Consider the following 23,649-nt stretch of genomic DNA (forward strand, 5'->3'; position numbering starts at 1 on the left):
AGTATGGGAAATACCTAATGTGAGGACCGCATTTTAACAAATGAGTCAAAGAAATTATAAAATTTATCTCCCTTTAACACCTGCCTGGATTAGAAAAATCACTATATGCATTTACATCATGCACCTTTGAGTTAAAAATATAGTTGTATAACAAATCTCCAATGTTCAAAGGTGTTACAGGCGTTTAAAAAAATAATGAACCATCAAATTCGCAACTTCCAAAAAATAAACTTTTCATGGGAAAAATAAATTCAATACGTGTAATATTTTGAGGATGCACTATAGAACACTACGCTGTGTTTTGTTAGCATTGTATAACAAAATATGTAATTCTATTTTGTAAGCGAGAACGCTTGTTCTTTTTGAAATAATATGCTTATATTTTAGCGCATAACGACCGGGAACGAATCGATTCTATACATGCGAAATCAATGAGAATCACTTAATTTATAAAAGAACTAGCTTATGCTCGCGACTTCGTCCGCGTGGACTACACAAATTTCAAACCCCTATTTCACGCCCTTAGGGATTTAATTTTTAAAAATCCTTTCTTAGCGGACGCCTACGTCATAATAGCTATCTGCATGCCAAATTTCAGCCCGATCCGTCGAGTAGTTTGAGCTGTGCGTTGATAGATCAGTCAGTCAGTCAGTCACCTTTTTCTTTTATATATTCAGTTTAACTCAAGCATTAGGCTCAATTTACATTGAAAGGGAATGGAAGAGAATTTCTAAAATATTACATAGCATATTGACTTTTATCTCCACCTTGTAAAACACAACTTTCTTGCCCATATGAAAAAGTCGGCGGGAAGCGCGGGAATCCCCGCAACTTCACGGGAATTTTCTTTCTCAGTAGTAAATGTTTTACGTGGTGGAGATCAACAAAAGTCAATATGCTATGTTATATTTAAAAAATTCACTTTCATTCCCTTTTAATGTAATTTGAGCCTTACCATGTGCCTAAGGTGTAAGAGTCCCTTAAATAATAAATAAAAAAGGTGTAAGAGTCTAGTCTAGTATAGCGCGTACAGTGTCTGCATTTCTGCCAACCACTACGAATTTGCAGTATGATGTTCGAAAAAAATCGTACCGAAATTGCAAGTTTGTAGGCACAAATGCAGATATATAGACCGTCTGCATAGACCCTATCAGTCTGTCAACAAGCAATTTGAGCTCGTAAAATAAAACAGGCCGAATTGAGAACCTCCGCAATATTTAGAAGTCAGTTAAGAATGTCTGATTGTACCATTTTTGCCTTATGATAATGAATTGTCTTGATCTTTTGTCAAGCAAGGGCGCTCGCGATCGAACACGATTCGAAACAGATTGTCTTTAGACCAGGGCAGTTACTGTTTTAAACACCGAAAATAAATACTATAAATTCTTAACAGTTTACGAATGGTAGGAAAATGTAGTTAAAAAAAACACAAAGAACATTTCCGCATTTATGGTCGATAATGTCTAATAATAAAGTTTTAGATTTTTATATTATGTATCTACAACTTTTACATCAAATTTTCTTCGATAGGGTGCATAGTAGGTATAGCAATAATCGCAAGAAACGAATATCCCCCTTAAACCACGCCCCCAATTCCGGGCCTTTTAGTCAGTCGGTCGATTTTTTCTTAATTACTTACACCATTAACTACATTTTCCAAGCATTCGTATACTGTTAAGATTTTTTTTGCCTTAAAAATTATTGACCCTGGTGTACTTGCCATATCAAGTCTATTGCTTCGTAAGTGCTAGCTGACGTTAGCTAACAGCCAGGGGACTTCTGAAATTTTATGTGGGAACCAAATTGGTGCATCGACAAAAGTTGCTCTTGCACTTGCGTTAACTTATTTAGTGTGTCAGGATTAAAATTCTTTGATATGATGAGAAAAAATATTATTTTAGTTCATATCTAAAAGTTAAAACACGTTCTCAGTTAAAACATGTACAGACGTATATTACGCGATAGGTTGAGATGGTGATCGGCGAGGGAACGCCCCGCACACCCCCCGCGTTATCCCGGTGCGGGCGAGCGCGGGTGGGCGGGGCGTCCCTGTGTGTCATACCCCGATTGTCATCTCAACCCGTCACGAACTATATATAGTAAAAACTAGATACGAATGAAAGACTACATCGTGGGTATAAAGGTAAAACTCATTTTGGGCCATACTAATTAATGACTTTTACCTTTACCTTCACTATATTGCAACTATTAAAAACTAGTTCTGACTTAAGGCTCTTTAAGTTTTTATAACTAATTTTAATTAGTAGAAACTAGAATTAAGTTACTTAGAATGTAACCTGGTCATCCCGACCCCACGCAGTCTTGTATGTACTACCCCTGGAGTGTTTTTGTGAAATGCCCAAGCTCGCGAAGGAGGTCCTAAATGAAACCAAACTACGAGGCCGAGAGGAGCGAAGTGTGGAGGTGGTGAGCGAAGCGAGCAGGCGATATCCGTAGCGAACAAAGCCCGTAATGAACGGACGCCGGAACGAGCTTCTGTGCTCAAAACCCATTCAAAATATAAACAATTAGTCAACTAAAAATAATAAGATAAAAAATGACTTGCACACGAAGGGTACCGTACCATCGTACAAGATATTTTAACACTTTTATGTGCAACACTGCAAATTAATGACAACAGCGCCATCTAGATGTGATTTAGTAAACTAATCGAATTGATAATTTTACGAATTCACGGGTTTCGGATTTATTCCTTTACTTGTGCGTATATGACCTATCTACCTGCCAATTTCATGATTCTAGGGCAACGAGAAGTACCCTATAGGTATTTCTTGACAGACACGACAAACAGACAGACCACAAAGTGATACGGAACCCTAAACATACATGTAAACAAAGGCTTTCAGCCAGAACTAGTTTTACTATGTGAAACGGTGTTAACTGTAGGTTATATACAATTTTATGTACGTATGCATTTATTACAATAAAATAAACTATTGGAATTCTTATATCGACATATTTATACAATTTTATTTCCTACCATAATGCAGTGGGTGAAGCCAGTGTGTGCACGTGTGGCAAGCCGAATTAAAAACATGTATTTCTTATTATTTAATTAATAAAATAATTTATAAAATAAATTATTGTGATATTCATTATACTTTGTTTGGCAAATGTAATACATATAATTGACTGACTTGGACGTTTTAAAAATAATTATTATTCGTAGACCGGTATAAAGCCTGACAAGAAAAATTAAATACCTCGCCATATTGCGCATAACCCGTGGAACTAATTTATTCAAGACCATTTATACTTAGTGACCTTCTTCTTCTTCCGTACCTTATCCCACGCTACGTGGGGTCGGCACAACATGTATTTCTTCCACTCACTTCCGTCATCCGTCAACACATTATCCACCCCTTTTACACGCATATCCTCTTTCACACTCCTCTTTTTTCCTTCCACATGCACATTTCACATTCTTCTAGTGACATGGCTTTTTTCCCTCCGCATTACATACATGCCCATACCATGCCAGCCTATTACCCCTCATCTTTTCTAGCACTGGCGGTACTTTCAGACTTCCCCTTATATATTCATTCCTTATCTTATCCATCCTTGTCACACCACACATCCATTTATACTTAGTAACCATAGATTATATATGTTACGGGTAATGCTAGAAGTTGTAGTAAACCTAGGTTAGCACGGGTTAACTTAGTATTACCTAAACGTTTTGGGTAAAGTTCAAATAATAAGTAAAATAAATTTTAATTCGGAATTTACCCATACTCACCTAGGTCTACCCAGCACTGGTTGGATAATATTAGGTTGGACAAAGTTTATGTTCTTAGAGCTATTGTGTCCTTTTCGGGTTGAAGAAATGCGTGGCTCCATTGCATAGTGGGGTACTCTTTGCTCCCCCCCCGCTTCCACTATCAACAGCGAGCGAAGCGAGCTCAGGACTTAGGGCACTCCGACTCGGATGGGTTAGGTTAGAAGGGGCGGGGTCTTACAGACCTCGCCATCCCCTTCGTGGTTTTTTCTTTTTAAACCACCCAGAAAAAAGGAGACCCGCAAAGCGGGGCTCCTTTCGACCGGGCCGAAGGAAGAGACCACTCACTATATCGGAGGGGTCTCTAATTAATTAATCTAACATTACCCAGTAAGCATTGGATAAACCTAGGTGCGTTAGTAAATGTGTGGGTAAACTCCGAATTAAAACTTATTTTTCAGTATTATTTGGACATTACCCAAGAACCTTGGGTAATACTAGGTAAACCCGGGTAAACCTAAGTTTATTCCAACTTCCAACCTTATCCGTAACTAATGGTGCCCGCAGAGCAATTTTTTTTATATTATTGGTCAGGCTCTACATGGGCTCTACATAACTTTCTTCTTAAAGGGCCAATTTTGTCCAAGATTTCAAACTATTAAGAAAAACTAAAAAATTTGTGATGACCTGTGCACATACATATACGGTAAAAAAGGCCGAGGTTCCACTTAAGATTGGAAAAGCTTAACCGAATGTGTCAGTTTCTAGCACAGGAGCTCACGATTTTTCAGTCTTTGCAAGACTATCCTAGATTAACTGGAATTTAGCAAGACCCTTTCCTTCTATAATATATTCAAGTTGTGGATTTTAGGGAGTAATGTGTAGGCCGACATATCCTTGTGTAAGCTCAGTTTCAGTTAAACCTTCCTAAAATTTTGTGATAAAACGTCGATAGAATGTCGGTATCACAGCGAAAATTAAAAGCATTAAAAGAATATGGCGAAAAATCTTGTATCTAGCCTACTGCTAATATCATTGTGCTGCAACTTTGATAACTTTTACTTAAGGCTGAATCATAATTTCCGAGTGTTTTATTAAAAAAAGTTAAAATGAGGCCAGGCCAGCACTCAACTTTTCGTGGTTATAATGTGTTAAAAAATTTAATCTTTTCAATTTAAGTTTTCGTAAAATACGTTCATCATTAAACTTTTATTCCATAAATTTGTGAATAAAATTTAATCGATAGCGAGATGCGTGTGTGTGTAGGTATATATCGACATCAACCGAACTTATGATAGACTTATGCGTTATGACTCATAGGTAGAATAACAGGCATAAATTAATCACAATAAATAAGTAAAAAAACCTATATAATTGTAAGTAGTAAAATATGTATAAACATCCCGTTTTTTTATACCTTTTAAATTATGTACTTTCCGATTATATGTAGGTTGTTCGTTCTCATCAAATATCTTTATATCACGAATTGAACCCATTCCAATCTATATGGGAATCAATGTAATGGTGTATTATAGGTATAGATGTATACGATAGTACGCACGAAAACTATTGTGATAACTGACATAGGTTTTAAACTACAGAATTTGACCAAGGCGTGGATCTTTAACTAATATTGTTGTTACAACCATCTGTATGTACTACGCACTAGATGATATCAAATATCGCGTTTTATGAATCTGGTAAAATTAGTATGACACTGGGACCGATTCTCTTGTACACAATCTCTAAACTAAACTAAATTAACAGGTCTAAATCTAGTGCTATCCTTTTCCGCAAGCAACATTATGAAAGGGATAGCAATAGATTTAGACGTGCCATTTTAGTTTAGTTTAGAGATTGTGTACAACGGAATTAGCCATAGACCATCGCTTTTCGATACCCATGTATAAACTAAACTGAGAAGCTGGCGAAAAAACTGTGTAGTTGCACGAGGAGGAGTAAAAACTAAATAAAAGCTTTTGAAGCTTAACTGTAATTGTACCATTTGGTCAAAATAACAAACTTTGGACTCAATTGTAGCACAGTTTTAGGCAGTGTTGCTTGGAAATGAATTCAGATTAGTATTCAGTGAACCAAAATACGTTTGGATTAAAGAAAAAAAATTAGATCGGAAGGGTTACATCGTTTTGATCGCAAGCTCCGCAATTACACTTATTATAAATGGGAAAATTTTGTTTGGTTGTCGTTTATTCTTCAATCACACCACAAAGGAGCCACGTGTAAAAGTCATTTTTGCATAGATGTAGTTAAAGACCAGAGTGACATTTATATACTATTTTTTATTCCAGAAAATCAATGAATACCACCAAAAGGAAGTTACAGCTTGCAAAAATGTTGATTCTGCATGACCGTGTAGTGTGTACTAGTACATATAGAGGTTGTGACGCATATAATTAATCTGAAGTCGAAAGTTTGGTCCTTAAATGCGATAGTAGCATGCCACAACTGCGCATGTATGCCTTCATGATGTGGGTATGTACAAGTATGAACAATAAATTTATAGAATTGCATCTTAAACCCGCATTTAAAAAGTCGTTTTTACACCGTGCAAAAATGTATCTATTATTGCACGACTTTATCGCCCTTGCTACGCTCGGGTGGTGACTTACGCTGTGTAATAAATTCAATTTATCTACGCTCATAAAATCTCTTAAAATCCTGATTATGAAATCAAAATGTGTCACTTATTGACATACCTTATTCACATACATCTTTAATATTAAAAAAAACACATTAAAGCAGCAAAATAATGAAAAAATACTTTAACAGTAGTTAATGAAACAGTTGCATAATAGAGGTTATTAAAACACCAGTGTGAGTTCGAGTAACCTAATATGTAGAGTTTTATACAATACTTTATCTTAACTCATAATAATCATCTTAAAATCCAAACCATAAAATCTTGGTAACATATCTTGTCATAAGCTTTTATTAATAAATATTGCAAGAAAAAAAATTAACTAAAATTATTCACTGTATTTAAGAACTACCTAATCAATCACAATAAAATTTATGACCAACAAAAATAGTTAATTACTTATTGAATGTTATTATAGTTATTTATGCAACTGTTGTATAGAGGGCCATTAAAACACGAAAGTCGGTTAGTATATATATTATAACATATATATATTAAATATTAAATATATATATTAAAATAGTATGACTTGAGTGTTTTACTACCTAATTATCAACAGTTGCATACAAGACTTTATCTACACCCATAATATTATGAATCCTCTATAAAAGATTCTGAAACAGTTAGCTTATTGCCAACATTAAAACACCCAATATCTTAATAACCATTAAAGCATCCAAACGAGTGTTATAATGTTCAAATTCAGTTCAACACTCGTTTGGATGCTTTAATGGTTTTTCATGTTGGCAATAAGCTAACCGTTTCAGAATCTTTTATAGAGGATTTCAAGCATGGGTGTAGATAAAAATAATAATATAATAATTAATTATGGGCGTTGTTAAAAAACTACTGTGGCGAGAAACATATACTCGGCAGATACTAAATACTGTGAAGAATTTTAGTTCCTTAGAATAATAACCCCTGATTTACTTCAATGTTTTATTCCTGCAATATTTATCAAGAAAAGATTATGAGTTATGACAAAATATTGTTACCAAGATTTTATGGTTTGGATTTTAAGATATGGTTGGATTTTTAAATAATGTATTGTATGAGACTCTACATAATTAGATATTATAAACACTCATGTGATACTATAAAAACTCGCCTGCGCGGCTCGTTTTTTAAGCTCATGTGCACTCATGTTTTAATCATCCCTATTATACGACTGTTTCACAAACTACTATTATTAAACTTTAAAACAGTGTAAAAATGGAGTACTTAAGAGTGACAGATACGCATTGGGTGGTTTTAGATTATACGAATTATAAAATAATAAGTATACGAGACTTGTGACTTAAGCAATTAGTCTTTTTTCATATCACAAGTGGCACAAGTCATCCTACATGAATGAAATAAATAATTTCATTTCATTAATGATTTTCATTTCATTACTTCCACGGCGTTTAGCTGATTAATGGACTATATAAGTCACGCGTATCGTAATGTACTATTTCAACTTTCTTTCTAATTTGATTCATCAATAATGATGTAAACGGTTATCATCCAATAACGGCATATAACCGAATATTTACAACATGTTAAAAGAAGTTACTCAACATAGATTACACTTTATAAACACTCACTTAAACCTAACACACCCCAACTAGGCCTTTAAACTTACTATTCCGATGAGTATTGCCAAATATTGCACATAAAGGTGTATCTAAAATATTCTCAATATAAAATCGACATGCACATCATTTATAATTTTTTAATTTATCCAAATCATCCAATTTACAGTTTTCTACATGTTCAAATCACTATTAACAATAACTACAGTTGTTTAAAATGATATGCAAATAGAAATGTAAAACCATCTGAAATTCTTAAAAAAACAGTTTACTTAATTAAAAGATTTTCAACCACACCTTGCCAAGTCCAATAAATGCAAATAAACTTTAACATAGGTAGTTATAAGGCTATCAATATGATATAGTGTGTAAGAAATAAAACTTAGCCATAAAATATTTTTAATTACTATGCATTTCTAACGTCAATGTCACCGGCAAGTCTTTTAGATCTATCCAACTTTTACCGCTAGTGACAATTTTTTGTTGATTTGAATTACACTGTTTTTATTTTTATAAACACCTGGAAAAAATATAAGTAAGAATAAAGAATGAATGTTGAAGATGGAAAACTCCAAATACGGCGATGGTCATCGCATTTGAAATGCATAGTACACGCAAGTTAATAATTATTATTATTGCTTTGTTGTGTTCGGAATGCTATTCTATACCATCTAAACTGTGATATTTATGCATAATTTTTTTAAACAAGTAATTGAAAGTAACATTTTATAATCATTAACTTTGCTGTTATCTTTTCATTGTATCCAACCATTATTGAAACTTACTGGAATTATACATTTATTTCATCAATTCCCAAAATTATTTACATTTACTTCATTAAGGAACCGAGCTATGAGCTATAAATTAAGAATATCTTTAATAATAAATAATTTATAACTGGCAGGGCATTGAATATAATTAATTAAGGTTCTATAAAATAATAAATAATACCAATTTAAAAAAAATCTAAAATTACATACAAAAAAATTGAATGATCATGTACAAAAGACAAATAATTCTTTCTAAACCAGAAATTAAAAAAAATCAAAAGATCAATTTTTCAATTAACTTTATTAGATTTATTTTATTATAAAGGCTTTACTATAAAGGCTATCAATCCAATGGCAGATATAGTTCTCGTGTTTGCGTTATTTCGATACCTTGGCCCGAACATGATATTATATTATGTACCATAGAACCGATAAGGCTGCCAAATTGTGCTACTATTTTTGTTGTGTAATGTTTTACTTCTGCATAAAGCATATTTCATTTCATTTCAATATGACATAGGAAATAAATAGGTATATTATTATATTAAAGTTGTAAACATAAAAACATATGTATTACCGATTAACTCAAATTACTAATTCATATGGACTAAGAGCCAGTGCGTGCCAGATCTTCGTTATTTTACAAACGCTGAAAGTTTATCTGCGTATTGTCCCCAACAATAGGAGGAACGTTTGTTTGGATCATGGTGGCTTTGGGATATAACAGGTAATAAAGGTGTAAAAGCTTTTATAAAATAATGAAGGTCTGGCACGCACTGGATCTCTCTCTAATAGATTTTATTTTTATGCAATATACAATGCAATTTGTTAAATGCACTATAGGTTTCGGAAAACGATTATTTAATCAATTGAATCAGTTATTTTGAAATGGTATAGGATCTCAGTGTAAAAGCGCCTTCACCGAGCTGGTTAATAGATGAAAAGTATTTTATATCAAATTAAATATGTCAATAAATAATTGCAAATGGGTTGACTAAAAAATTTCAGTCCAGAATATGATTAATTAACAAATTAAAAATTATTATTTTTTGAAATTACTATTGATTCACAAAATTATAAACAAAGAATTATTCAGAAAGTTATTATTAAACAATGCCGTGCCAGCCTGTGATGTACTTTGTGATAGAGCAGCTTAGAATCACTTTATATAAATATGTATCATGCAATGATAATAATATACTTAATGAGATTCCTTATAATGAGGCACAAAGTAACATAGTAACATTAACAAAAATATATAATATATTATATTAGGATTTACTTGTGCATCACAAAATGCACAAAAGTTTTATACATCTTAGAATAACTTTAAGTTAGTCATTGAGCTTTCCTTTTATACAAATAAATAATATAATAAACTACTCAAGAATTAAAAGAAATATTTATCAAGATAGTTATTTACAGCTAGTAACTAATATTACTGTACAAAATGTCCAATGAATGTTCTTTACGTAACTAGCCACAATCTTACAGTTTTTGCCGCTTGCGCGGTTTATATCACCTCACTTCACAATGTTTATTGACGGCGAACGACACCGATGCAGCCGCGGACGCGGATGACGTAGCGTTCGACGCCGACGTCGCCGCTGTCTGCGCGAGATCCGCCCCCGCCTCCATCACGTAGCCCGAGCCCTGCGGGCTGCGTTTTAATCGAATAGGTGTCACTTTGTCTGTCCGTATCCTACGTAACGTGGAAGCGCACTCGGAACTCAACGGCGGGTCGAAAGCCAGCGGATCTGGCTTCGTCGGGTCGAAATCGAGGGGATCGACCGCCGGCTCGGGTGCAGCAGCCACGGCGCCAGCTATCGTCCCTCCTTCAGAGTTCACTGGCATTGTTTTTCCTTCTTTCGTGCATTTTATCTTTATTTTTTTTATTATCAACTTTGTAGCACTTTCACTTTCCCTTTTTATCACTTGAAGTTTTTCTTTTTCAGATTTTTTATCTTTCTTCTTTTTTCGTTTTTCTGTTTTACTTGGTCTGTGTTTGTGTGTATTGGTCTTTTCATCTTCCTCGAAATTGGCCATTACTAACTTTCGATACTTCATACTTTCGCGCTTTAAATCTTCCAAGCTCGGTTTAACAGGTATAGTCTGTATTCGTTTTTTGGGCGGTCTGAACTGGATTACAGATGGTTCTTCGTTCACTTGTGGAACACTGTGTGAACCAAATTTTATTTTTAATTTAGGAGCAACAGGTGATGTAGCATTGGTCTGGTTAGGCTTGGTTGAAACTCGACCGCGCCTTTTGTGTGCCTGACTTGAACTACCAGCGAAATTAGATAATTTCACATCATCAGCTGGATCAATATCATCATTCATGCTGACTACTAAATGCCTTAGTTCTCGAGATAGCCCGCCAGTGGTTTTTCGCTTTTTCTTTTCAACTGGCGTATCAGTGATTTTATAATCTTCTCTAGTAGGAATACTGGTCATAGAAGCTACTGCTTTGGGTATTGTAATAACAGCACGAGGCAACGGCTGAGGCGCAGCAGGCGGCGGCGCGATTCCCACATTTGATATATTAGTTGGGTCATCCATGTTCATGTCCTGTGTCCAATATTGACGTAACAACTCCTTCTTTCGCATGCGTCTGAGGTTGGTTGATCCTGTCATCGAATTAGTAGAACTGGTGGATATGTTTAGAGCGCTCGTGTTTGAGTCATGCGGCGGTGGCGGCGGTTGTGGAACTACGGGTTGCACAGAGCTGGCGGAATAATTGGCATCTAGGAATGGGCCCTTTATCTTTACCTTAAGCTGGTTTCTGGAGTCACTCAATGATACTTTCGGTAAGTGAGGTGTGACAATTTCTTTTGGAGGCTCAGTGATCTCTTGGGCAGGTGTTTCTGCTGGAGCTCCAGGTTTTGGTTTGCTAGCCATAAGCGCAGAGTGTAGTTTTTTCTCCATTTCTTCATCAAAATCAACCAATTGTTGGTCAGCTGTGCCACTTGCAAAGGCCAATAAGTGACTGTGATAAGCATCACCTGTCGCCAAAGCAGGATTTTCAAATGGATTGTAGGTACGCATATCAACAGGTCCTGGCAAAACTGGTTGCACTTGTGTGAAACCTGCTCCTCTATCAGAGTTATTTTTACTAAGAGGTGATTGTGGTTCCTCTGTTGGTTCAGGTGTAACAGCTTTGACATCTTTTGATTCAGTAATAGGCCTCTTATTCACTGGGTGAGGGCTAACAGCATGAGGAGATTGAGAAGAATCCTTGTAAGAATGGTCTGATTTTCGATCTTCTCTTATATCCACAGATTTTCTTCGCTCTCTTAATGCTTTGAGATCAACTCCATCATTTGCAATTTCCTCATCAAAATCATACACAGTGCCAACTAATTTGCTTTGAATTGAGTTACCAATAAAGTCCCCAGATTGATAGCCTTGGCCACGGCTCTTTGATCGGCCTCTACCTCTTTGACTTCTATTGTTCCTATTATTGGACCGTTTGCTCCCCTTGGATGCGTCGCCTTGTCTAGGTGATATACCAGGGCTTTTACCTGGCGACTTACCCGAAAATTTAGAAACAGTCTTTGTTGCTGCCTTTGGAGAAGATTTGGCATCCTGTGGTATCAGACTGATTACTGTTTCACTGCTATCATTGGACATTTTAGTAGGCGCTCTGGTATTACTTGATTCATTATAGGAATCAACACTAATACTGGGACTTGAAGCAACATGTATTGATAATTTATCACTTCCACTTACATCAATATCATCTTGTGGTGAATCGAGCTGCTTAGGAGTTGGTGATGCTATCATTGCCGTTGTCAATGCAATATTTTGCGATGAAGTGGTGAAAGCAGCACAAAATGTAAATGCTGGCTTAGTTAATGGTGGTATTAGAGGACTGGCAGAATAAGGTAAACCAGAGCCATAAATTCCAGAAGCTGGCGATGGTAAAGTTAATTGTGATGAAGCACAAGGTCCTGGTCCAAATAGAGGCAATGTTCCCATTGAACTTAAAAATGGTGATGCATCAGGTGGATAAGTTGTGTATTGGTTCAGTGGCATTGTAGGTTCAACACGACATGAATATGCTGGTAATGGGTAAGCATCAATCTCCGGTATTAAAGTTCCTTGAAGTGATTCACAATTAAGATGAGACTTACCATCTGTTTTCTGAGAGCAAACTGAACCTTCAGAGTTTGTACTAGAGGCTGAAGACCTTCTTGTTGTTATTTTACTTTCTCTCCGACCTATATATGGTGAAGATATTGTAGCACAATCTGAATGAATCATTGAATTGTTATTGTCGTAAGTTTGATTATCTTGGGTTAGTTCTTGGTCATTGCTATGTACTGAATGATCCACCACTGATAATGACTGTGAATCATCACTCTGTTTTGACAGAGATATAGTATCTCCTATTTCTGATGCAGAATTAACTGACTGAACAGCGGTAGGTTCCTTAGCATCTTCAGTCAATGGAGCTATGTCATATTTTGCTTCGTCAGCCGACTCCAACTGAGACTCATTTTGTGACAAGTCAACCCATTTATTGTTACTATTTATGGACAATGTGGCTTCTTTTTCATCTGAAATTGCATCTTGCGGTGGATCAAGACACTCTATTGAGGTCTCTGAGAAATGATTCGTTGTTTTATTATCTTTTGGGGATTCTCTTTTATCATGTATGTCTAAAACATCACTCTTCTTTTCTAATATATCATGCTCATTTTTATCTATACTAAGAGTAATGGGAATATCTTCATCATGAACCTTGTCAATAATAGCAGCATCATCTTGGGCAGATGTTTCAATGGGTGGTTTTTTAGTGTTTAGTTGCATTCTTAGCCTGTCAACCAAATTTAATGTTTCTTGGACACCCTGTTCTTTTGAATCTTCTTTGAAGAAGAACTCGGGATATGATGTGAATGGTTTCATTATTTCCTCGTGGTTAAATCCATCATCAACAGCTAACATATTATCAAACTCAAATAATTCTGTATCTTTATTTGGTGAAAACACAGATCTATTTGGAAATGTATTGATAGCTGAAGGTATTTTAGCACTTTTGGATATTTCCACACCCTGAACATGACTTGAATCTTGTGCAATAAATTTCTTTTCTACATCAATAATGGAACGTTTTCGTATATTTCGCGTAATAGCATCAACATCCATGGGGTCAATGGTTCTCGCATCCATTGGTGTTTTTGGTGATTTTATCATTGTATTTTCATTCAGATTTGCTTGTATTTTAGCTATCATTTTTATACTGCTTTTATCTGTACAATCTGAATCTAATGATTTATCTTCAGTCATATATTTTTCATGATCACCAGGTTTTTCTACAGGTGGTGGATGAACATTAGGACTAGAAGCCTTGGGCATCCAATTTTTGTCATTATCAGGAAAGTCATCCTCAATCACAGGTGGCAGTTTGTTTTCAATAACTTCCACAGGTGGATCTTCAATTGATGCAATTACTTTTTTCACAGGTGAAACACAAGAGAGATCTGTTGCCTGTGAATTTCGTCTACTAGAACTTTTTTCTTTTGGTATTTGTGCACAGGTTTCTTTAGGAGGTGACAAAATTTCTTTAGTAGGGGGATTTTTTAAACTCATTCTTCTGTTAGCAGCTATTTTATGTTTCGATTCAGTGCTTTTTCTTGGACTTGTCCTTTTTAAGGGAGTAGTTGTGTCACTTGCATTGGATTTAACTTTTTCTTCAATGGAGACAATTCGACCCTTAGGTTTCGAAGATTTATTTGTTTTTATATCATTGTTGGTAGCCTCAACCGGTGGATTGACATCAGCTGGTTTCTTTAATTCCTCGTTCTCTTTCCGTTTCGCAGTTGTAAGTTCAGTGGGCTGGCTGGCCTCTTTTGAAGCTTTATTTGGTGCAGAGCCATGCCCTGTGTCGCCTTTAGATGGTTTTCTCTGTCGGGAATCAGACTTATGAGGCAAATTTCCGCTTGAAGTAGTGCTTCTGGTCCGAGCACGCGTGGAAGCACGCGTGTCGCTGGATCTGCTCGGTTCCTCTCCTTCAACAGCCAGTGATGATACCCTGCACTCGGACCCCCGATCGGAAGTTTTAAGCTTCTTGTCTGGGGCCTTGCGAAGGGACGCATCAACTGATACACTTTTTCTTTTACGGCGTCTACGAGGACGCTTGGGCGAAGGACTTCCTGATCCAGAAAATCTTGATCCTTTAGAGCTGTCAGTATCACTCGAGGCACTAGTTGAAGACAATGGTCTTGACACCTTGTCAAGAAAGGGCAAGTCCACTGTAGGTCTAGAGCCTGGTGGTGAAAACATTGACGGCTGCCTCGGAGCAGGCTTTATTTCTCTTGCTTTAGCTGTTGGCTTAATTTCAGGTTTTTCTTGTTCTTCTTCTGAGCTAGATGATGATGAATAGCTACTACTACTAGAATTTGATGAAGAACTTGAACTTTCTTTTTGTGGAGATTTTGACCTCTTAGTATCTTCTTTCTTAGGTGAAAGTTTTGTATCTGGTTTTTCTATATCTTTCTTCTTATCACTGTCAACAGTTTCTACAACTGGAGCTTTACTACCTAAACCGCTTTTGATGTGTGCTGCTGCTTTTTTAGCAGCTTGTCTCTGAGGAACATAAGCTATAGGCTCTTTATCTTGATCTTTAGAAGATTTTTTCCTTCCAACTTTTTCTGGAATATCCTTGACTTCTTTACCTTTTGAGTTCAACTTAGGTTTAGATTTAGTATCATCTCCACTGACTTGCTTATCAGTAACAGAGTCTTCTTTTTTGACTGCAGTAGTTGAACGCATGTTTTCCGAAGCCTTTTTAGCAGCTTGTCTTTGAGGCACTATTAAGTCAGTAGGGTTATCTTTCTGCTTAGCAAATTTAATGTTTTCTTTGTCTTTTGCTTCATCATCAGATTCATTAGTTTTAACTGGTGCCTTTTTCTCTTTGTTTGATGGCTTCCGTCCTCTTTTTTTAGGTGCAGGTTTGTCTTCCACAGGAACTGTTTTCTTTTCAGGTTGTGATGGAATGAATTCCTTCATCGCAGCTTTCGTCCTTGGTAATGGCTGTTGTGAATCATTTTCATTACCAGATTTTCCTGTTTTTGTTTTTTCTAACTTAGATTTATCATTTTTAAGTTTAGTAGACTTTTCTGGTTTAATTTCTTCTTTAATTGAAACTGCATCACTGCTATCTGAATATATATCCATTGGAAATTTGCTGTTTCTTGTAGTTCTTATTGGAATTAAGTCATCACTATCTGTACCAGATTGCCCCATTTTACCAGCAGTCATCTCTTTTTCCATTTGTTGAAGAGTCTTACTACGAGATGTATCCTTTTTCAGTCTGGATTTTACTGTATCATCTTCACTGCTGCTTTCAACTACTGCTTTAGATTGTGGTACCTTCCTCTTTTTCCTTTCTACCTTTTTAGTTGATTTTTTGCCTTTTGCTTTTGGTGAAACTTTCTTCTTTGGAGATGTAGCAGGTTTCTTTGCATCATCATCAGTACTTGAACCAATAGCTCTTCCCCGATATTTACTAGAACGACCAATTTCACCGCCACTATCCTCACTAGAATAACCACTGTACATGCTGCCACTTCTACGTGATCCATTTACATAATGCTTTTTGTATGGATTTGCCGATTTCGAGCCTCGGACAAGACCATTACGATCCTTCTTTTTCTCATCACCTGAATCCTGAGGAGCTATACGAGCAAGTAAATCATCAAAGTCGTTTTTGTGATCTGGAGCATTTGGATGTGAATATAATCTGTCATAGATTGATGGGCCATGATTAGCCTCAATAATTGCAGCCAGATCTGGACCTGATATTGTTGGGTCTGCAGTTAATACTGCTATTTGTTTATGAAATGTTTGTTCTCTCATACGAAAGAAAGTACGCGAAAGCTTTTCTCTTCGACTAACCATATAACATAAATTCCGTACTCTCTCTAGATCTTGTCTTAGCTGGACAAACATTTTCATTTTATCAAGATCTGCTTGCTCTTGTCTGTGTGTTAAAAGCTCACTGTCATCTGATTTAGGAGGTAGGAGAGGGCGGTTATGACCAGCCCTTCTCTTTAATTTCCAGTAATTATAAATGTAATTAATAGCATCTTGATCAACATCTAAAAGATGTGTACTTATATCTTTTACACTAACATGACGATCAAACTCTCCTTCTATTTCTTGAAGACGTGCCGCCCGTGCTTGCGTCTTTTCTTCTGAGGTCATGTCTTTTCGCCTTTTCCTTTTCACTTCTTCTTCTTCTGATCCAGAACCAGGACATTTTTCTTTTTTGGAATTGACACTATGCTTTTGACAGTATGATCGTAATTTTACACCATCATCAGCATTTTCATCTTCTATTATTGCACGCATTTCTAGTCCATGTTTAAATGCACAAGTAACATGATAAGCAGTTTTACAAGTCTTCACTGAGCACTGAATACAAGCACCTTTACGTTCACGACACAAGACACATACCAAAGACCAACGTGATGCTGGTATAGAAGTTATTTTAGTTATGGGTTCCATTTTTTCTGCACAACCAATGGACACTTCTGGAATCCAAAGTACACAGCTAACATGAGCCCATTTGTGCCCAGAGGGTGTGCATTTCATTGCTCCACCAAGATTGGGACACAGTACACATGTTGGTCTGATCCCAGCTCCGCAAGGCCGACATAACCACTGTCCTGAAACAAAAACAATTAGTTTTAGTAAACTGCAATATTGAAATGTCTAATCATAAAGTTGTTCTCGTAAATCACTTACCATCCGGTATTACAGTTATACCATAACATGCCTGGTGCACACAAATGTTACAAGAATCACAAAACACCATTTCGTTTCCATCCTCCGAGTCTGGTGATCGGCACACATCACAGATGACATTCTCGTCATACTCAATGCCTAACCCTTCTTCAGATTTCATAATGGCTTGGATCTTATCCCAGGTCCGAACCTGAAAATAGGAAACATTCTAATTAATAAATCTATACAATAGTGTGAATATTAATTTTTTCAGTCTATTTTTCAATCCCAGAGACTAAATGACAACTAGAAATGTCAAACTTGAGAATAATGATACACAGCTTAACAAAAATAGTTAGATCAGTCTAGAATTAGTCAGATTAAAATTGTTAATAAAACAATATTTGACAACACATGAAACATCATTTTGGTCTCCGGGATTCAAAAATAGAGTAAAGGTATAACTTATTTTGCTTTATAATTATTAGGGTAATTTTTAGGGTTCCCTATGTTGAGAAAAAGGAACCCTTACAGGATCACTTTGTTGTCTGGCTGTTGTCTGTCAAGACTTGTTAAGGAAATCAAAACCTACAAGGTATTTCCGTTGATCTAGAATCATGAAATTTGGCAGGTTGCAATGTCTAATAGCAGGACAAATCCGAAAACCATGAATTTAAAAAAAGTATATTATTCTTGTATGACGGCATGGAATCTTTTTGTACAACTCGCACTTGACCAGTTTTATTATTTACATAAATTACTTCACATAAAAACATCAGAAATATAGAGGTGGTGTTAGCTTCTCCAAAGTTTACTTCCCTATCTCACATATTTCTATTGGAGGAATGTTAGTCCTCACCTCTAACTCTTCAATAACTTTTTCAAGTTGATCTTCTGATACGGAGGGGGCACCAGCTCGTGCTCGTTCTGCATTCAACAACTTAAGCCAAGCTGTATCTGTGGCATCCAAGTCGTAAGTGCATGCCGCTTCTGCTTTAGCTGGAGTGGAACTGAGAAAATGTTGATCTGACTGGTAGTGAACGTCGCGCGTTAAGTGTATGTATTTATCTTTAGGTCTGCAAAGAAGCGATTATAATCGATTTAGAGAAGTCACTTCATATAAAATATTTTTTTAAGTAAATCATATCAATGAAACTTACAATTTAAACTCTTGAAAATTGGGAGGCATTGGATTTTCAATGACTTTAACTTTTGGAGCTGGTAGTGAGTCAGGGTTAACAGGTACTTGCACCCCTCGTTCCCAGTCTTGTTTCCATGTGTCGGTGATGATCCAGTACTCACTTGGTGTTAATGGTTCTGAATCCGGAAGCTTCATCGCACTGATGAGGTCCTTCCTTTGGGTGCCATGAAAATTCACATGATGATTTCAAAATTATTAAGTTTGTTAGTAAAATGTTATTATTTTATAAAAATACAAAACTTGGACAATACAAACATTTCTAAACAAATATAAATAATTTTTTATAATTATTATATTTCTTGTTTACGGCATGAGGATTTGTTACAATAAGAATAGAATATAATATAGAATAAGATAAATAATTATTGGTTCAGTTGATAATTCTGAATCATTGTAAAAAAATTGTATTAAATTAAATTTATGCTGATCTTTAAACTAATCAAAAATAATAACTTATTACTTTGTACACTTCAATAGAATCACACACAATCACTTCATATTAGAATCTATAGTCCGCGACAGGTTGAGATAGCAATCGGTGTGTAAGGCAGAGGGACACACCCGCACGTTACTCGCGCTCGCCCGCACCGAGTTAACGTGAGGGCTGCGCGGGTATGCGGGCGTTCGCTACCTAATTACCATCTCGACCTGTCTCGTACTATATGTAGATGAATAACATAGCCAATAAAATACATGTACACACATTTTTTATTCAAAATATTTCATAGAATACTAACTTATGCCCGCGACTTCGTCCGCGTGGACTGCACAAATTTCAAACCCTTTATTTTCACTCTAAGGTTGAATTTTCAAAAATTATTTCTTAGAAATAAATAATTAGCTACATAAAAAGATATTTAAGTAATTAGTCTAAGATACTGACATGAGGGAAGAGGTTGGAAACACTCAACAGGGTCATTTTCAGGCTCTATGATAATAATGCAAAACAAAAATGGCTTCTTCACTCTGGGCTGGTTTCCGCACTTAAACGTCTGTTGTGCGCACAGCTCAAACTACTGGATGGATCGCGCTGAAATTCAGCATCCAGATAGCTATTATGACGTAGGCATCTGCTAAGAGAGGATTTTTGAAAATTCAACCCCTAAGAGGGTGATATTTCACCCTTTTGAAATTTGTGTAGCCCATGCGGACGAAGTCGCGAGCAAAAGCTAGTTAACAAATAAAACTCAAACTAAACCTTTACATTGAGCTCAGTACTTTAGTACTCTAATAATTTGAGACTTATGTGGTAAGGTGCATATACAATCTTAACATTTATATACTCTACTTTAGGGAAAAATACACATTATAGTATAATAGTCATCATCATCATCATCAGCAACCCATCAACGGCTAACTACTGAGCGCAGGTCTCCTCTCAGAGAAGGGTTGTAGAACATAGTCCACCACGCTGGCCCAATGCGAATTGGCGGAGTATAATAGTAATAATGTTTATTTATGTTACATCTTAATACCTATCTTATTCGCAAGAAAAACATCAGAAGTGCAGTATACTATACAGTATATGGACACTGTTTATTCTCATATTAATATATTAGTCCTATACCTTTACAACCTTTTATTATCCTAATGTCACCTACCCTATGATATACAATGTTAAGATTTTATCTATGTAGAGACATCTATGTAAATAAATATTTGACATGGGGAGGGCCATTTGGGGATTCATAAAAACATGTCTCTGTTCTTGTCTGGGTGCCACCAAGCGATTTAGCATTCCAGAATGAATCTATGTACTCTTTCTTACATTATGAGTGTTCTCTTTAATTGCAAAAAATTAACATGTACTTATACTTTACAACTACGAGCCCATCAAGTCAATTTCTACTTAATTATAAAACTCAGTTCATGATTCTCTGCAATTATTGATTTCTCAACTAAATTAGCCTGCTTCTATTTTGCACTTCAGTTACCCTGAGAGAGGTTACAGTGAAGGGCTCACTTGTTATCAAGTAATATAAGATATAGCTGCTGTATAAGACAGCATGTAGTCACATTAAGAAATTTATGGCCAGTTGAAATACATAAGACAGAGAATATATACACCAGTATAAATAAGTTTAATATTTAAAGAAAATCATAATAATTCATCAGTTTTGTTGTTAGTAATCTCAAAATTCAAATCTTTTTGTGTAAACATACTGTCTCTGATAGATCACATATTCAATTTAATTCATTTCAAGTTGCATTCCTAGTAAAATCTATTTTATGTTATGTATATGTTTAAGATGATGAACAACGTGTACAACAGCAGGACATCTAAGTACAGAAACCCTAAATACCCACAAAGAAAGTTGTTGAATACGAGTAATATAGCCAAAAATATATCGCAATGCATGTTCAAATAAATAAATAGGTAATACAATAAATTATCTAGACATATTGAGCATAGCATAATACCAAGTCATAATAGTATATATAATTAAATTGCTTTGCAATTTTGGTACTAGTCACTTAGGCGAGCGTCACATTGATTTATATTTTCTTTTTATTGTTCATTGACATAGTTTTATATCTAACATAAATAATATAATCGCTTAAGCAGATAAAAGTTAAAATATTTCTTATATTTATTATGTTTCACATATACAATTAACAGTATACAATTTATTTGATGGAAAAAACACAAACCTGAATAGTTCAGCGGGTGCCTCAGATGCACTCCTATTATATATAGATGACATCTTGAGGTCACTGACAGGCCGAAGCTGCCAAAGAGCATCTTCGGGCTCTGCTCTTCGACGCTTGGATGCGCCGGCCTCATCACCACGCAACCCAGTCGCCCGCTTAGTGCCTCTCAACGACATCTTGCTTACTTTCTTCACAACCTACATGTTCACGAACCTTTCACAGCTTTACACTTGGAACGTGGTAGTAGCATTGTGTAGAATGTCACATCATTCACATGATGACATTTTAATTTCCATCCACAAACAAGGCAAAACCTGAAATACAAATAACATAATAAAACCATGCAGAAGTCATCTGGATTGAAAGCTAAATTTTTTTTGCTATCGAGCATTTAAATTTTCATAAAAATCTAATATTATTTACCACACAAATGGACTGATATTGTGTACAAAGGTGTTTGTTGGTATCTAAGAGTAAGTACCTACTATTTGCTTCAAAGTTACAGCCATGTATAGAAATTACGTAATATATTTAAAGGAACCTTAAACAATGTTTAAAAAAGGCAGTGAAAAGCAATAACTGCAATAACTCCAACAAAAATGTAGGTATTTTGACGTACGAAACAAATATGTCATCTCGGTACTATCATGCTACATATTACAAGATCTGTTGCCAAACATGTAGTATTTTATTTTTTAATCGTTCAGACTATAAATTCACTCGTAAAAAGCACGATTTTTTAATAATCGAGGGAAAATTTATAATAATCCTGTTTGACGTTTCACTATTGCACGAGTAAAATGTATGGCGGGCCAACGAATTCTTCGAACTTAGACCTAGAGGCGGTAACAAATAACACATCAAGTGGCTTTTACATTATAATTCTTCCTACGGCAAAAATCGACTCACTTAAAACTATGAAAGTAAGAAAATATTTCTTTAATACCTTTACCGTAAATATTTATCACAAGAATAGTCTTCCATTAGACTACATAACAAAATTGACAACACAGATAGCAGCACTGTTTTGTTGCGAGATTGACGTGAGTCCTACGCATCATTTCAGTCCTACAATTACATCTCGTTTCGGTATGTAATACGTATACTTATGTATAGTGTACAAATCGATTCAAGTGCATTCATTTAGTTTATTTCAATTTAGGATACAAATTACTAACTAATTTACGTACATTTTCTGTAAAAGTCATTTGGCGCCATTGATCCGAAAACCACTTTGGTCACGTGACTACATACGAATCACCAACGCAAGCCAAGTAAAATGGCCAAAACGCACATCGAGTTCATATAATGTCATTGGTTTCGAAATGAACTTGTGGCACAATATAAACATTGAGAAAAACTTTTTAACACTTCAGCCTTTTTGCAAACATAACACAAACACATATTCAATAAACATTTGTCATGAAAAAGCTCAATTTATCGAGTTAATACACTATGAACTCGAAATGAGAGATATCAATAAGCAGTTGCTAAATTACTCCACTAGTTGGCGCTATAAAAAAGGAACGGAAAAAATGTTGCTGACGTAAAAAAAAATATTTTAGGAAAAAATACTATTATTGCCATAATTGATCACGCTGATTTTGGCATTATTATTAATAATTATTAATGACTGAAATCAACATTTAAGAACAGTTATTGTATAGCTGTTAACAATAACAGGTACTCATATCTTAATTTTTTTTGTTTAGTAGGTATTCTAGGGATTAATTCATCAAGATTCTAATGGTACTCCACGTATTCTTCAAACCTCCAGTATTATTTTAGAGGAGGTTTAGGTACTTCCTTTGAGCTTCCCTGATCTATTAAATATACGTGCGTGCTATGATATTGGCATAGAGCTGCTGTACTAAATTCATTTTCGAATCGGTTCAATACAGTGATACCCTACTATAAGTCAATGGTTCAATAGAAACGAGTAACATTGGTATAGAAGCGGGGGTCTTTCTACACAGTTTATAATAAAGTCTCTTTCTGTTGTCGGTATGTACACTTAGATCTTTAAAACTACGCAACGGATTTTTATTATTAGATTTTGCAAACATATGTGGGTATCACATATATATGTACTATGTAGGTATAAGCCCCGCAAATTGCTATTGCGCTGGAACCATGTGTCATTAACATCGTATCGTACCATACTAATAAATAAAATTGAAGTGTCTATCTGTTTGAACAGGCTAATCTTCGGAACGGCTGAACCTATTCTACAACCTTTTATTTTTACGTGACTTTCACAGACAAGTAGAGGATTAACCAAGGAGTAACATAAGCTACTTTTTAACCGACTTTCAAAACAGGAG

General features: G+C 35.4%; 1 protein-coding gene across 3 annotated transcripts; it reads right to left on the reverse strand.

The window, feature by feature from the left end:
• Positions 1–9,778: 9,778 nt before the first annotated feature.
• rno (PHD finger protein rhinoceros) lies at positions 9,779–22,815 on the reverse strand. Of its 3 annotated transcripts, none has more exons than XM_034983611.2 (6): positions 22,516–22,815; positions 21,326–21,639; positions 18,633–18,827; positions 18,332–18,548; positions 17,494–17,683; positions 9,779–17,414 (listed from the first exon to the last, which is right to left on the reverse strand). In XM_034983611.2, the coding sequence occupies exons 2-6, from the start codon at positions 21,499–21,501 to the stop codon at positions 10,261–10,263; spliced, it is 7,932 nt and encodes a 2,643-aa protein (XP_034839502.1). In that variant the 5' UTR covers positions 21,502–21,639; positions 22,516–22,815; the 3' UTR covers positions 9,779–10,260. The 3 variants fall into 3 exon arrangements, with proteins under 3 accessions (XP_034839502.1, XP_069364858.1, XP_069364859.1); XM_069508757.1 differs by lacking the exon at positions 22,516–22,815 and adding an exon at positions 22,272–22,359; XM_069508758.1 differs by lacking the exon at positions 22,516–22,815 and adding an exon at positions 21,811–21,827.
• Positions 22,816–23,649: the final 834 nt, after the last annotated feature.

This window comes from Maniola hyperantus, chromosome Z (assembly GCF_902806685.2).
Source record: "Maniola hyperantus chromosome Z, iAphHyp1.2, whole genome shotgun sequence".
In the NCBI taxonomy this organism is placed as follows: Eukaryota; Metazoa; Arthropoda; class Insecta; order Lepidoptera; family Nymphalidae; genus Maniola; species Maniola hyperantus.